This window comes from Nilaparvata lugens, chromosome 2 (assembly GCF_014356525.2).
Source record: "Nilaparvata lugens isolate BPH chromosome 2, ASM1435652v1, whole genome shotgun sequence".
Classification (NCBI taxonomy): domain Eukaryota; kingdom Metazoa; phylum Arthropoda; class Insecta; order Hemiptera; family Delphacidae; genus Nilaparvata; species Nilaparvata lugens.
In genome coordinates this window covers 96,223,013-96,239,180 of record NC_052505.1, presented here as the reverse complement: position 1 = coordinate 96,239,180, position 16,168 = coordinate 96,223,013, and the positions used below count along the sequence as shown (strand labels likewise).

The 16,168-nt window shown below is 34.1% G+C and overlaps 2 protein-coding genes across 2 annotated transcripts in view; one reads left to right on the top strand and one right to left on the bottom strand.

The window, feature by feature from the left end:
* Window positions 1–8,193, top strand: part of LOC120350068 (replication factor C subunit 3-like) — a 28,144-nt gene extending 19,951 nt beyond the window's left edge. Inside the window, exons 6-7 of the mRNA XM_039422181.1 lie at window positions 5,822–5,990; window positions 7,642–8,193. Of these exons, the coding sequence (XP_039278115.1) occupies window positions 5,822–5,990; window positions 7,642–7,830 (358 nt within the window). The 3' untranslated portion in view covers window positions 7,831–8,193. The remainder of the gene's footprint in view (window positions 1–5,821; window positions 5,991–7,641) is intronic.
* Window positions 910–2,239, bottom strand: LOC120349570. Its single transcript, XM_039419956.1, is given in 3 exon segments — window positions 910–1,085; window positions 1,088–1,178; window positions 2,189–2,239. Coding segments are annotated over 3 exon segments (279 nt in total). The 3' UTR covers window positions 910–948.
* Window positions 8,194–16,168: the final 7,975 nt, after the last annotated feature.

Below are 16,168 nucleotides of genomic sequence, written 5' to 3'. Positions count from 1 at the left end.
AACGCTGGAGACATACGAGGTCTGCTATCTCTACATAGTGAATGATTTATAATGAATCAACAGTTGCCAACACTTAGCAATTGAATAATCAAATTTTCTCGAATTTCAAGCTTATTTTCGATTTTAGGTGAAAATGTTACTGAACATCAATTGTAGAGATTTTCATGCTCAATCTCTTCCAGTTGAATTTTTTTGTTTAAATTGTATCTGAAGCCTGATAATTGGGAATCTAAAATCAAACTTTGCATAGATGGGGCGGAGCTCCTGAAATTTTTACAGATATGGGACTTGTGACAGTTGATAGAGCTTATCAATGACTATTTCAGGTTTGAATTTGATCAAAATCATTGGAGCCTTTTCGAGAAAATCGCGAAAAACCCTGTTTTTGACAACATTTTCTCCATTTTAGCCGCCATCTTGAATTGCATTTGATCGAAATTGTTCGTGTCGGATCCTTATATTGTAAGAACCTTAAGTTCCAAATTTCAAGTCATTCCGTTAATTGGGAGATGAGATATCGTGTACACAGACGCACATACACTCATACACACACACACACACACACACACACACACACACACACACACAACACACACACACACATACACATACACACACATACACATACACACACACATACCCATACACACACATGTACACACACTTTTACAGACCAATACCCAAAAACCATTTTTTTGGACTCAGGGGACCTTGAATCGTATAGAAATTTGGAAATTGGGATACCTTAATTTTTTTCGGAAAGCAATACTTTCCTTACCTATGGTAATTAGGGCAAGGAAAGTAAAAAAATATGTCTTCATTGGTAGTTTTTACACTCTGAGAGTGAAATACTAAATACTAAAACTAACTTAATAATCACGACATTTTTTTTTCAACAACATAATTATAATTATATTTTAATACATTATAACTAACAGTAATTCGTATTCATTTTGAAGGCTGGCTCAAAGCTTCAAGTGCCGCTTTTTCCTCCTCTGCAGTTTTTAGTTTTTGCGCAGCAAGGAATGCATCACGTTCTGCCTTCTCCTTCTCCAAGATTGGCTTCAAAGCCGCTTCTTTCTTAGTAACCTGCTGTTCCAAAATGCTCCATAAGCAATGCCAGCGAATAGTAAACTCCATCGGCTGAATCTGATGAGCGGAGAATTACATTTCTGGAACTGAAAATAATCGATATTAGTGGTGTATTAGTGTATTAAAATCATTTTTGAAAAAATTGATATTGGTAGTTTTTGCACCAAGCCACAGAAATAGATTTGCAAATCGATATTCAAGTGAATTCAACGCTGTTTTTATCATTGATGTTTCATTCAGGAGATTCCCTCCTGGTAGTATAATGTTATAACTTTTTATTGCTTTGAGATAGGACATTGGCACTTCTGGAACTGAAAATAATCGATATTAGTGGTGTAAGTGCAGAAGTCGACATTGGTAGTTCTGGCACGGAGTATAAATGACAATATAAAATCTGGTGTGGTGCACTCACTAAACTTTCCTTGCCGTTATGAAAATTGATCACCTGACGCTAGTGTTCACGCGCATCTCAAGTCTACTCATAAACAAAGATCTGAGCCAGCTGGTGACAGGACAATAACACACGAGGTCTGCTATCTCTTCATAGTGAATGATTTATAATGAATCAACAGTTGCCAACACTTAGCAATTGAATAATCAAATTTTCTCGAATTTCAAGCTTATTTTCGATTTTAGGTGAAAATGTTACTGAACATCAATTGTAGAGATTTTCATGCTCAATCTCTTCCAGTTGAATTTTTTGTTCAAATTGTATCTGAAGCCTGATAATTGGGAATCTAAAATCAAACTTTGCATAGATGGGGTGGAGCTCCTGAAATTTTTACAGATATGGGACTTGTGACAGTTGATAGAGCTTATCAATGACTATTTTAGGTATGAATTTGATCAAAATCATTGGAGCCATTTTCGAGAAAATCGCGAAAAACTCTGTTTTTGACAACATTTTTGCCATTTTAGCCGCCATCTTGAATTGCATTTGATCGAAATTGTTCGTGTCGGATCCTTATATTGTAAGGACCTTGAGTTCCAAATTTCAAGTCATTCCGTTAATTGGGAGATGAGATATCGTGTACACAGACGCACATACACTCATACACACACACACACACACACATACACATACACACACACATACCCATACACACACATGTACACACACTTTTACAGACCAATACCCAAAAACCATTTTTTTGGACTGAGTGGACCTTGAATCGTATAGAAATTTGGAAATTGGGGTACCTTAATTTTTTTCGGAAGGCAATACTTTCCCTACCTATGGTAATTAGGGCAAGTAAAGTAAAAAAATATGTCTTCATGGTAGTTTTTACACTCTGAGAGTGGAATTACTAAATACTAAAACTAACTTACTAAATCATGACATTGATTCTTTATTGATTGATATAATAAGTATACATCATATAAATGATAGGGAGAGGAAAAATAAGGTAACCTTGTGCTATTCCTCTCCCCAATTTAGATATGGTTACACATAGTCCGAAATAGGTTAAGTCTTGTAGCTCTTCACTTCGCAAAATTTTCAAACCACTAATATGTTCACAAATCATTGGTAGTATAAATTTTTATAACTTTTTATTGCTTTGAGATAGGACATTGGCACTTCTGGAACTGAAAATAATCGATATTAGTGATGTATTAGTGTATTAAAATCATTTTTGAAAAAATTGACATTGGTAGTTTTTTCACCAAGCCACAGAATTGTATTTGCAAATCGATATTCAAGTGAATTCAACGCTGTTTATATCATTGATGTTTCATTCAGAAAGATTCCCTTCTATCAATATATAGTGTCTCTGTCAATAACTCAATAACATTATATTTGTCATAAGAATACAAATTCGAGTTTTGTAAAAACAACGATGTATGAAACTTTGATGACTGCAACATCACAAAAAACAATCAATAGAGTATGACAATAGTATTGTGCAACTAGTGCGCAAAGTGACAGTTTGCTGCACCGAAAGAAACGTTTACGCACGAGCCGTAGGCGAGGGCGGAATGGTTTCTTGAGTGCAGCAGAGGAACTTTGCGCACGTATTTCACATTAAATTTTTCCTACAGTTACCATTGAATTTGAAAAGTGGTTGATTATGGGTAAAATGATGGCTGACATCCATCAAATGTTTGTCTGAATAATTTTGTTATTAATAACAACTTTAATTCATTTTAAACTTGATAATCCAATTGAAAATAATACTCTTCAATGTTTGATTCCATTACGAACTGCTTGTTAAATAATCACTTTGAACAATTAATTACGACATAGCAGTCAGGTATTTATAAATAAAAGCTATTAGCTTCTACTTACATTAGTGTAGCGCTTTCGGACACTAGTTCCTTCATCAACACTATGAAGGAACTAGTGTCCTATGAAGGAACTAGTGTCCGAAAGCGCCACACTAATGTAAGTAGAAGCTAATAGCTTTTATTTATAAATACCTGACTGCTATGTCGTAATTAATTGTTCAAAGTGAAAATTAATAATCGATAATTTATTCAAATTAAGAATTTAATTAATTTGAAAATTTGAATAATTTTGAGTAAATCTTAATTTCTAGATAACTTTTCAAGCAATCAATTTATGAATGAGAAAAAATATAGATAGAACAAATTTGCATTCAAAATACACGCCAACAATGTCAACAGCTGATTGGGATGGCTGCAAGATAATACGCAAAGTATTAGAGTACGCAAAGTAATACTTTGCGCACTTGAGCGGAAAAGTGATTCTTTGCGTTCTGTAATCAGTGCAGGAATGGTCACTTTTCAAAGTAACTGTAGGAATAGTTATTTGTGCAACTAGTGCGCAAAGTGTCAGTTTGCTGCACCGAAAGAAACGTTTACGCCCGAGCCGTAGGCGAGGGCGGAATTGTTTCTTGAGTGCAGCAGAGGAACTTTGCGCACGTATTTCACATTAAGTTTTTCCTACAGTTACCATTGAATATGAAAAGTGGGTAATTATGGGTAAAATTGCCTGAAATGCATCAAATGTTTTTCTGTGTAAATTTATTATTGATAAAAACCTTAATCCTAAAAATCCTAAAGTCCTCGTTGTCCTTGGTTATAATATATAATGAATAATAATTAGCGCGTTGTGCTTCGTTGCACCTCTGCTCACTATAGCAGCCACAGCAGTCACTGTTACCAACTTCATTTTGATTTGCTGCACTGTTGCTCCATATAACCTACTTAGTATTTTGCGTTGCCATGTTGCAAATCTGGAGTGCAGAAAAATTTTCCCGCACTTGAGCGGAAAAGTGATTCTTTGCGTTCTGTAATCAGTGCAGGAATGGTCACTTTTCAAAGTAACTGTAGGAAAAATAATTGTTCCATCACGGATATTCATTGGATGATGAATCTATCACTATCAGTGTGAATATAAATATTAAAATATTAAGTATGTTTTTAGGTCCTACAAAATTATTTCTTTACTATGTGAATATTTCCTATTTTAGTGATAATAATGTGAAATATTTCTTCTATGTTTGGTTTTGAAGCATCTAAATTTAAAAATCTACGTTGTGAAAATAATTAAGGACTGAAAATGTTGTGAAAAGAACAAATACAAGTCTTAACCTATTTCGTACTATGTGTAACCTTATCGAAATTTGGGAGAGGAATAGCACAAGGTTACCTTATTTTTCTCTCCCTATCATTTTGATGATGTACTTATTGCATCAATCAATAAATAATAAAGTGTACGAGTCAGTTACAGTGGAGATATCATTCTAATGAGTTTGAATGGGACTATTTACACCCAGCCCGGCTGAGCTAGTATGAATAGTCCCATTATAACTAGAGGGAATAATATTTTCACTGTATTGGACAAGTACACTAATACTGATATGTGTATTATTATTATTATGTGAAATTATTCATCCATATTTCAAGTTGAGGAACGATAATTTTGTCATACTCTATTGATTGTTTTTTGTGAAGTTGAAGTCATCACAGTATTGTAATAAAATAAAATAATATTTTCACTGTATTGGACAAGTACACTAATACTGATATATGTATTATTATTATTATGTGAAATTATTCATCCATATTTCAAGTTGAGGAACGATAATTTTGTCATACTCTATTGATTGTTTTTTGTGAAGTTGAAGTCATCACAGTTTGTCCATGCTTATGGTTAATACGATTTTATTGAGTTATGTTGGATGTAACGAAATTCGGCTGCGTATGAGTCAATTATTGGATAGTGTTATTTACAAAAACTCATAAATATGCTGCATGGTCCATCCTATACTATTAAACGAGCAACTTCTGTACAACTTCTGAGTCACTCTGCACTATAGCACATCCAATTGAGTTACTCAAGTCTACAATTTAAAGCGCTGGTTGCATAATAGCCGATTAAATTTTAATCCTAATTAATTTCACAAGAACCAATCAGAAAAGGCTTTTCTGATTGGTTCTCGTGAAATGAATCACGATTAAAATTCAACCGGCTTTTGTGCAACAGGGTCCAAATCTTGTAAAATGGAAACAGTTGACAATATGATGATGATGTGCATTCACATGTCAAGTGAATTATAAATTTACACATCATACCATAAGCTCTTCCAGTTTTACAGGACTTTTTAATATGGCTCTTCCTTAAGGCCGGCACAGTCCAGTCGCTCAAAGTGCCATTGTGATTTGATTTTATTTGAAAGTTATCAATTTTTATTTATTCTTGAAACTCTTTTCTAAATGTGTTGATTATGTGTAATTTTTCTAATACTATTCCACTTGATTCAAGGTTTCCTCTGACCAAAGACCAGGAAATCGCCGAGCCCGATTGGCAAGTATACCTGCGAGACACGGCGAGGATGGTTCTGTCCGAACAAACTCCCAGGAAACTCCTCGAAGTACGAACTCGTCTCTATGAACTGATAGTGCATGGAATACCGACTGATATCATTTTCAAGGTATGTTTCATTTTTGTCCATACTATGCATAACACGCTTGATAATCACTCAGCAAATTCAAAATGTTTTTTTCAAGGACAAAAATCTGGTGTGGCGCACTCACACAACTTTCCTTGCCGTTATGCAAATTGATCACCTGACGCTAGTGTTCCCGCGCATCTCAAGTCTACTATTCAAAGGTCTGAGCCAGTTGGTGACAGGACAATAACGCTGTAGACACACGATGTCTGCTATCTCTTCATAGTGAATGATTCATAGAATCAACAGTTGCCAACAGTTTGCAATTGAATAATCATATTTTCTCGAATTTTGAGCTTATTTTCAATTTTTGGTGAAAATGCTACTGAACATTAATAGTAGAGATTTTTATGCTCAATCTTTCCCACTTGGACTTTTTTGTTTAAATTGTATCTGAAGCCTGATAATTGGGAATCTAAAATCAAACTTTGCATAGATGGGGCGGAGCTCCTGAAATTTTTACAGATATGGGATTTGTGACAGTTGATAGAACTTTTCAATTACTATTTTAAGTAGAAATTTGATCAAAATCGTTGGGGCCGTTTTTCCTGTTTTTGACAACATTTTTGCCATTTTAGCTGCCATCTTTTGAATTGCATTTGATCGAAATTGTTCGTGTCGGATCCTTATAGTGTAAGGACCTTGAGTTCCAAATTTCAAGTCATTCCGTTAATTGGAACCATAACCGGTTCCCGGTTGAGAAAGGAGACACAGTCTCCGAAAATTTCCCCCATTTCTAATGTAAGTTTTAAGTGTGTTCAATCTATATATATATATACACAGAGCAATACCCAAAAACCACTTTTTTGGACTCAGGGGACCTTGAAACGTATAGAAACTTGGTAATTGGGTACCTTAATTTTTTCGGAAAGCAATACTTTCCTTGCCTATGGTGATAGGGCAAGGAAAGTAAAATATCAAACTAAGGCCTGGACACACAGCAATCTGCGATCAGGGCGGTCTTAGGAGGATTTAGATTTATAGATATCTGAGATAATATAGATATAAATACCTAAGACCGATCTCATCGTAAATCACTCGCTATGTGTTCAGACACTAGGTGTTCCTATAATGACACACAACCTTTCATCATAAAAAACTTTTTTGTTATTTTCGATGATATTTTGCACAATTTCTTCTATAAAACACAAAGTTGCTTTAATTCCCTTCAATGACTGCTTCCTGTATCATAGGTCTCCACAAACACTCAGCTAAATAGCTTACTGAAGGTGTGGATGTCTCAATCACGAAAAAAGTTGAATATAGGGCAGTTGACCTGTAGTTTCCAGTTGATCAAAGTTGATCCATTAACTCAACCATCTACATCAGATATACCTAGATGACTTGAATTACAGCTATCTATAGAAGGCGGTAGAGAAAGAAAAGTGGCAATAATGCCTTCCTAGCATTTCCACTGACTTTCCAACGTGAATCTCACAATATCAACATAAACTGATAAACTGATGTTGTTATAAATGTTAATACTATGTCGACCTTATGTATAAAACAGTAAGGAGTACTTAAATCCATTACTTTCAACTGTATTAAATTTATATTATTATCGCAGTGATGGAATCACTTCAAAACAAATTTAATTTTTTCTAAATTTGAAAACAATTTATTTTTTTTACAGGGCTTGTTGAAAGAACTCATCAAGAATTGTGATCTGCAACTGAAAACAGCGGTGATTGAGCTGGCAGCCACCCACGAGCATCGACTCCATAGGGGCTCCAAAGTCATCTTCTATCTCGAATCATTTATTGCCAAATTTATGGCCTTATACCTGCAGTTCATGGAGGAAACTATTGGGGGAATGTACTGAGTGTGAGTGTTTTTTACTTCGCTTAAAGGACACATTTATAATATTGTGATTGGCTTAAGCAAAAGGACAAATATATCGTAGAATTGTGATCGGCCAAAGCAACTGTTTAGAGTCAAAACATAATAGAGCTTAGGTAGACGGTATCAGAGAAGGTAGCTGAGACAGTTGAAAATAAGCGTAAGAGAACATATAAAAGCGTAAGCGTTGGAGAACATAAAACAACCTTATCTGATACACTCTACCTTTGCTGCTCCACTATCTTTTATGAATATATGTTTCTACTTTAAAAAGTGTTGGGAAACCGGTATTTTTTATTATTATGAACTAGGTTATTGAAAATAAAGTAAACGTTTGTAGATGAAATCATAGTCAATTTATTTCAAAACATTAAATTGATAATTGAATTTTTTAAATTTTTGATCACAATTTATTAACATTTTTATTTATAATCAAGTGTAAGAGTGTTAAAAAGTAAACAATTTCATGAAAGTATATAAACTTCTTACAAATTTAAATAGAAGCCGAGAGATGCAGTCTAATAAAGTTTTTCCCAAATTACAAAATAATATAATCGGCACATTGAAGATAGCTAACCTTTTTTGAACAAACTTATGTCAATAGATTTATTATAACGATCTCAGTGGCTGTCATTAATTTTTTTAAAACCAGTTACTCAAAAATCTAATCAAATTTTAAATCTTGATCAAAGTTTAACGTTATTTTTAAAAAATCTGTCATTAAAGCAAGAAATAGACGCTTAATATTATTGTACATTCTATTCACCACTAATAACATCATGTTATAAATGAGTACTATATTGTATAAAGATATTGCGCGTTTATGGGCCGCCTAACGGAAAACAATGAAAGAGCAATGTAATGAAGTCATTTCACAGTGTTCGAATTTAATTGTATTTTCCAACAATTGACCTTTGAACTATAAAGACCCAAGCCACACGAGGCGTTTTTCAGACGAGTCGGCAGGGTAGGAAGCCTCGAGAATCAGCCAGTTTCCCGAATCAGCTGATTCCTGAACGCCAACACAATCAAATCAGCTTATCGGAGAGCTTTCTGCCCAAAGACCTTAAAGAGATAGAGATAAATAGAGACCTTGCATCTTCAAGGTTTTTGTTTCTGCCCTGTCCTTTTTTTTAGCACTACAGCCCAATATGAGCTTTGGCCGCCTCCACTACAGCTCTCCACGCTTCTCGGTCCTCTGTTAATTGTCTCCATCCTCTATATCCCATTTTTTGGAGATCGTCTCTCACTTCATCTTCTCACCTTATTCTCGGCCTTCCTATCTTTCTTCTTGAATGTAGCCTCTCCTTGAATATTATTTTAGGCATTCTGTTTTCCTTCATTCTACAGATATGTCCAAACCATCTAAGCCGCTGTGCCTTTATAAATTTCACAATATTTCGACCTTTTATCAATGCCTCGAGCTCTGAATTAGTTCTTCTCCTCCACTCCTCTCCTTCTTTAACTGGACCATAAATCTTTCTTAGGATTTTCCTTTCGAAAACGCCTAAATGGTTTTTGTCTTCTTTTGTTAACGCCGTCGACCTTAGACCAGATATAGAATAGACACGCTGGTAAGACAAACCTCTAAAGCCAACCTGTATGACGTCATACTGGGGCATTCCACGTTATAATGGCAGTGAAGAAATATAGAAGATAAACGTTGCAGAGTCTCTTAAATTGACTCCATTTTGCCACTGAGTTCTGCCACAGCTGTTACTCATTCATCCCATTAAATTTGATCTAATATTAGTCTCCATTTCCTTGATAAGATAATCAATTTCATGTAATATTAATTTGAATTCATCAATGAAATATCGTTTTTCGTAATTTGATTCAAAACTTTGCTTTGGGATAAGATTTTTATGTTCATACAAATCTGAAATGGCGGCTAATTTAAAAAGCTGTGATACACCAATCTGAACTTCAAAACAACAGAAATAAAGTTGCTCCGTGGGTATTCTATTTCAAATTCTCCGAAAAATAATAGCAAAATAGAAATCTTATTTATAATAAGATAATTTGAATGAAAGTAATTTTGATATAACCTTTCAATATTATCTATACAAAACAAACTACAATGTAAACAAACTCTACAGGAAAGTTTTCTATCCGATGCTGACGTCACGATGGGGCGATATGGCAGTAGAGATGTTGGCTTCATCGACTTTCAGTGTGAATAAACAATGGGCCGTGTCCATACCATATCTGGTCTAAGCTGTCGACCACTACCTCCGTAATTAAACAAAGCCATAGTGCATTCTGGTGACGTCAGCACAGGTAGTGCTCCTACACCAATAAAAAATTGTTGATTTTAGCTGATCTATATCAGCTAGTGTTTTTATTGGTGTGGGAGCCCTACCTATGCTGACGTCACCAGAATGCACTATGGCTTTGTTCACGGAGGTAGTGTGTCGACTTGTTTGTAAAATTCCTCGTGTGGCTTGGCCATAAGGATGATACAAAACTCATATGGGATAGCTATAGTACGTATTTGAATTAATTGGCGCCATTTCATGATGGCGGTCTCGTTTCGGCGGCAATTTCGAACACAAAAACCAACAGATGAAAGGCCGCAACGCTGAAAGCGTGTAATGTAAACCCGATAGAGCCAGTGTGAAATTAGATGACTCAGCAATTTCAGCTAGCGGTGGAACCCTGTAGGTATCCAACCAAAATTTCGGCTGATTTAGACGGAATATTAGCTGGAAAATCGAACGATGCTCGGAAATCATCAGGTATACAGCAGACATTACCACAGAATATTGAACTTGTGTGGGATATTTGGTGTTGGAGAGTTTTTTGTATTGTAGTAGAATGAGAATGAGTGAGATAAGTAGTAGAGATGAGGGTATGATGGCTCTAAACAGGGAAACTAACATAGTGGCATGATTGGAAACATAACAAACTCGATAAACAGTTGTAAGGGGGATAACTTTTGCATGCAAGAACTGCGGTATACTAACAAGCAACCCTATCAACCAAACTATCATTAACTCTAATCTAAAACTCATCCTACCCCCGGCTAAACTGGAAAAATTCTGTAAAACTAACAAGTAAACTACAACAGTACCCAGGAGGGTCTCACATCCAAGGAATATTTGACAGTAGCTATCGGGGAAATTCCATATGCCAGTTCCGTCGGCTAGTATTAGGATTTCGTAAGGTGCTAGGAACAGAAGCACGCAAATGTCGGCTAGGGCAAGGTGCAGGCAGATTGGCAGAATTCGCCTTTTCGCTAGACCAATGGAGAGGATCGAATTGGTCAGGACTCCGCCCACTATTAGACCAATCAGGAAAGCCCATACTGTCCAATAGGACTTGGATGTCATTTCCTCGATAGATTCGTAAAAAGTACTCGAACTGTTCATGATTAGCTGTTGAAACTGGTGTTCGATTCATATAATAAAAAATATATAGGATCCAAATTATTTTTATAAATAATATATACAGTAATAAAATTCAATGATGTTTGTTAAGTTCTATCACATGAATTGAAAGATCAGATAGGCCTACTACTCTGATGAGTGTAATCAAGAATAATGCGAACCGATAACGTATGAAAGCTATTTTATGGTATCAATACATCTACTATTATTCATACTCTTCAATAATAACAAATAATTTCACCAATAGTTGATGAATTCTAATGTCATGTCATTAATTGAAAATATTATCTTATTTATTGAATCTTGATGCGATTTCTTGAGTTGAACTGAAACCCCCTGCTTGAACTATTCATGATTATTGGTAGATTCTGTTTAAATTGGGTTTCAAATGTCAAAGTATTCAGTTTTAATGCCAAATTATTAATATAAACTTATCTTCAAACTTGGAATTCTCCATTACACTAAAATAAGTCTTTCACAGCTTGAGTTTTAGCTTCCCTCTTAGTTAACAAGACTTATTAATAATGTAGCCTACGGTACGGTAGCCTATGTTACAATATGAGACATAATATTAACTAATCAGATTTGAAAAAGGTGGTATCAGTAACAATTTTTATGAAAAGAGTAAATTTGTATGAAAGTTTATGAAGTAAGATCTAATGTAACGTTTACGTTATAAGGATTAAATTGACTATAAATTTTGTGTGGATAAGAATATTGAATTTTCACAAATTATGTAAAGTCAATAAAAGTAAATATAAATTCACCTTGTCAAATATGGATATATAGTGGATTCCTAACATAGAACATAAGACTTATGAAATACGGTATCAAACGATGCTATTGCTTTGGAAAAATTAGTAAACCTATAACCATCAATCATTGTAATTGATAAAATATAATTGTGTAATCACTGTTAAAAATAACGTGTGTAAAGTTTCAATATTTCCAAAAAGAATTTATTATCTGTCTATTCTAGGCTACTCTATTTATTCTAGATTTTATATTGCTGAATTATTTTGAACGGATTCTTTATTCCTCACACTTTTCAAAACTATTAAATAGCATCACTAGTACCTAAGCCCACTGTTTCCATCAATATTTCACTGTTTGAATAGTGCACTGGTTATAAAATTCGTTGACACCATCTTCTCCAAGTACGTTCACAATATTCACACCAACATATTATTTAGATTCACTCTCAGAGCTCTTCGCCGTGACTAATGAACGTTGAAGTGTTAATTCACTTCAAGGTCTTGAAACATACACTTGCACTTATTTTTCATTGCGCTTGTCATTCAATAAAATATCGCAGAATATTCAGTTGAAGAACTATTATAGTAAAATTATGCATTTAATCATGTACCTATAAACTCAATCACTTTCCATGATTTACGAATTATTGAGTCACTTGAATAAGCACGGAAAACTCAGTTGAAAATTAATAGCTCACTGCTTTATTATGATTGGATTCTATAAATATCCAACACGTTAGCTTAGAGTATTATCCTTCAACTAAATTAAATCCAACGTTGTTTTTTCCAGTTCAATCCCATAAGTTGCAATCAAGAATTTTGCGTTTGAAATTTATTAAATGGAGTCAATAATCTTGTAGCATAAATAAATAAACTGCATTATTCGCTGAAATATCAAAATTATGTCTTTATATCAACACTGAATCTTTCCACGATTTATGAACGAAACTACCACAGCAATAAAAACGTTGAAAATGAAAATGTACTATTCCAAAAGGTGTATAGAATCTACATGTTAAAAAAAACATTCAAACAGTGTCGAAGATAAGGCCTATTTATAAAGTTGTACTGTACATTTTGATGATCCAGCTACGTCTATCATTATAGCCAAAACAATGACAAGTGAATACAGTAGCCTGTCTACATATCACATATTCTCATTAAAGTTTGCTATTTTAACTGGTGCAAGTTTCAGGGTCACTAATCGAATAAAAAAGGCTTGAATAGATAAGAGATTAAATAATTTTCTTTCGGTATCTCTTCTTTCAATGCTGTTCAAACAATGAGCTGCTCAATAAAATGCTGTATATTTTAGTTTTTATCTTCTTTTTAAAATGTTTCACTAATGGGAAACTTGCTTTTTTACATTTCTACTTGAAATCAAGAAAATACAAACATATTGTCAGTTATTTGTAAAATTTTATTGAAAGATGTTTTGAATATTGTAAAAGCTATAGGATTGAAAAGTTTGGGCACTTCATTAGAATGAACTTTTAATTTGGAAAAAGTTGGATAAAATATGTTGACCAAAATAATTTTTGTACTGTTCCTTCCAACATTCATTGATATTCTATATTTATTATATTTATATTATATTATATTATTTACTTTCCTTGCCCTATTACCATGAGTAAGGAAAGTATTGCTTAAAAAAAATTAAAGTACCCCAATTTCCAAATTTCTATACGTTTCAAGGTACCCTGAGTCCAAAAAAGTGGTTTTTGGGTATTGGTCTGTGTGTGTGTGTGTGTGTGTGTGTTTGTGTGTGTGTGTGTGTGTGTGTATGAGTGTATGTGCGTCTGTGTACACGATATCTCATCTCCTAATTAACGGAATGACTTGAAATTAAGAACGCAAGGTCCTTACACTATAAGGATCAGACGCGAACAATTTCGATCAAATGCAATTCAAAATGTTGTCAAAAACAGGGTTTTTCGCGATTTTCTCGAAAACGGCTCCAACGATTTTGATCAAATTTATACCTCGAATAGTCAGCTCTATTAACTGCCACAAGTCCCATATCTGTAAAAATTTCAGGAGCTCCGCCCCATCTATGCAAAGTTTGATTATAGATTCCCAATTATCAGGCTTCAGATATAATTTAAACAAAAAATTTCACGTGGAAAAGATCGAGCATAAAAATCTCTACAATTAATGTCCAGTAACATTTCACCTAAAATTAAAAATAAGCTTGAAATTCGAAAAAATGTGATTATTCAATTGCAAACTGTTGATTCTATTAAATCATTCACTATGAAGAGATAGCAGACCTCGTGTGTCTCCAGCGTTATTGTCCTGTCACCAGCAGGCTCTGATTTTTGAATAGTATACTGTACTTGAGATGCGCGTGAACACTAGCGTCAGGTGATCAATTTTCATAACGGCAAGGAAAGGTTAAGCTGCGTTTACACCGGAGTTAAAACACAAGTTTTTAACATTTTTGTTATCAACTGATGTTAATTACAAAAGTTAATAACATCATGTTGAGTTGCGTTTACACCGGAGTTGATAACATGAGTTATTAATAAAAAGTTGTCAACTTGACTGAATCGACAAAAAATTCTCTTGAAAAAAGTTGATAACTCGTGTTTTCAACAGAAAATTGCTTGTTATTAACAAGATTTATGTTATCCATCGTGAGTCGTTAACTTTTGTTAATAACAGTTACTATCTTCCCCGCAACCCCCTCGCCCAGCATCCCTACCCTAAAACTACAGCTGTTCCCTAATAACTACAGCTGCAGACTTTGTTGATAACAAAACTAGCAGCCAAAAGAAAATATATTAACTTATGTTGAAAACTTTTGTTTTAAATTCTGGTGTAAACACATTATAATTTATTTACATTAGATCAGATGAAGATCATTATTTTAATGATCACACACATGTTTCAATTCAAATTTGAAGACAATTTTTTGCTTTTTATTCCGGCTGTTATATCATATGAATAGTCTCGTTAAATGAAATCATATGGAAGTCAATTATATTGATAACAAGATCTTGTTAATAACAAGGAATTTTCTGTTAGAAACATGAGTTATTAACTTTTGTCAAGATAATATTTTTGACGATTCAGTCAAGTTAATAACTTTTTGTTAATAACTCGTGTTATTCACTCCGGTGTAAACGCAGCTTTAGATTTTTAAATAAATAGGACAGTTTTTTATTCTCGTTTAACTAAATTTCAGCTTACATTATAATGCTTGAGTAGGCTGCACATAACAAACCAAAATCATCCAACAACAATATGACGAATACCTATATCACCAAGTGATAATCTATATGTATCACCAATTTTATTATAAGCTGAAGCTTGGCGCTATGGTTGTGGTGGAATGGGTTCGCGGTAAGGTGTGAGCTTGGAACCCACGCAGGAATTGAACTAATAAAAGACTATTACATTTTGTATACAATATTATTCAATGAATTTACAATAATTCGATGTTTAACTTTTACTACAGCCTGAACTTACACCTTTTGACTTCGATTCGAGGTGGGATACCCATCTACCAATAGAGGCCAATTTATATAAACTAGTAGTTCTGTGAACAGTAGACCTCACGCAGTATTCTCATCCACAAGTACCTGATTGAAACTATAGACCTTATGGAAATACAGCAATAGACCAAAGACCTTAAAGATGCATAGACTCACATGCAGCGCTAGTGTCGTACTTGGAATTGAAATCCGCCATTGAGGGGGCAACCCATAAGATTATTACATACCAATGCCACCAATGCCTTTGTGATCTATAGTATTACAAATATTATTTATATAATATCTCGTGCTAAAATACCCCAATGGCGGCCTTCAATTTCAAGTAAGAGCTATCATTGGGAAGGCATAGGCATTGTGGGTCTATATCTCTTTAAGGTCTTTGCAATAGACTGGCTTCTCCACACATCTGTGTAATCACTTGCCAGCTGATTTATGATGAATAATTCTATAGTCTGATTTTTACTCTAATATTGGCGTATGAAGGAGGCTCCTTTTTCCTTTTATATTATCCTTGAAATGCGAAATTTCCAAAAACCTTGTATATACGTCGACGCGCAATTTAAAAAGGAACATACCTGTCAAATTTCATCAAAATCTATTATCACGTTTCGCCGTAAATGCGCTACATATAAGCATTTAAACATTAAGAGAAATGCCAAACCGTCGACTTGAATCTTAGA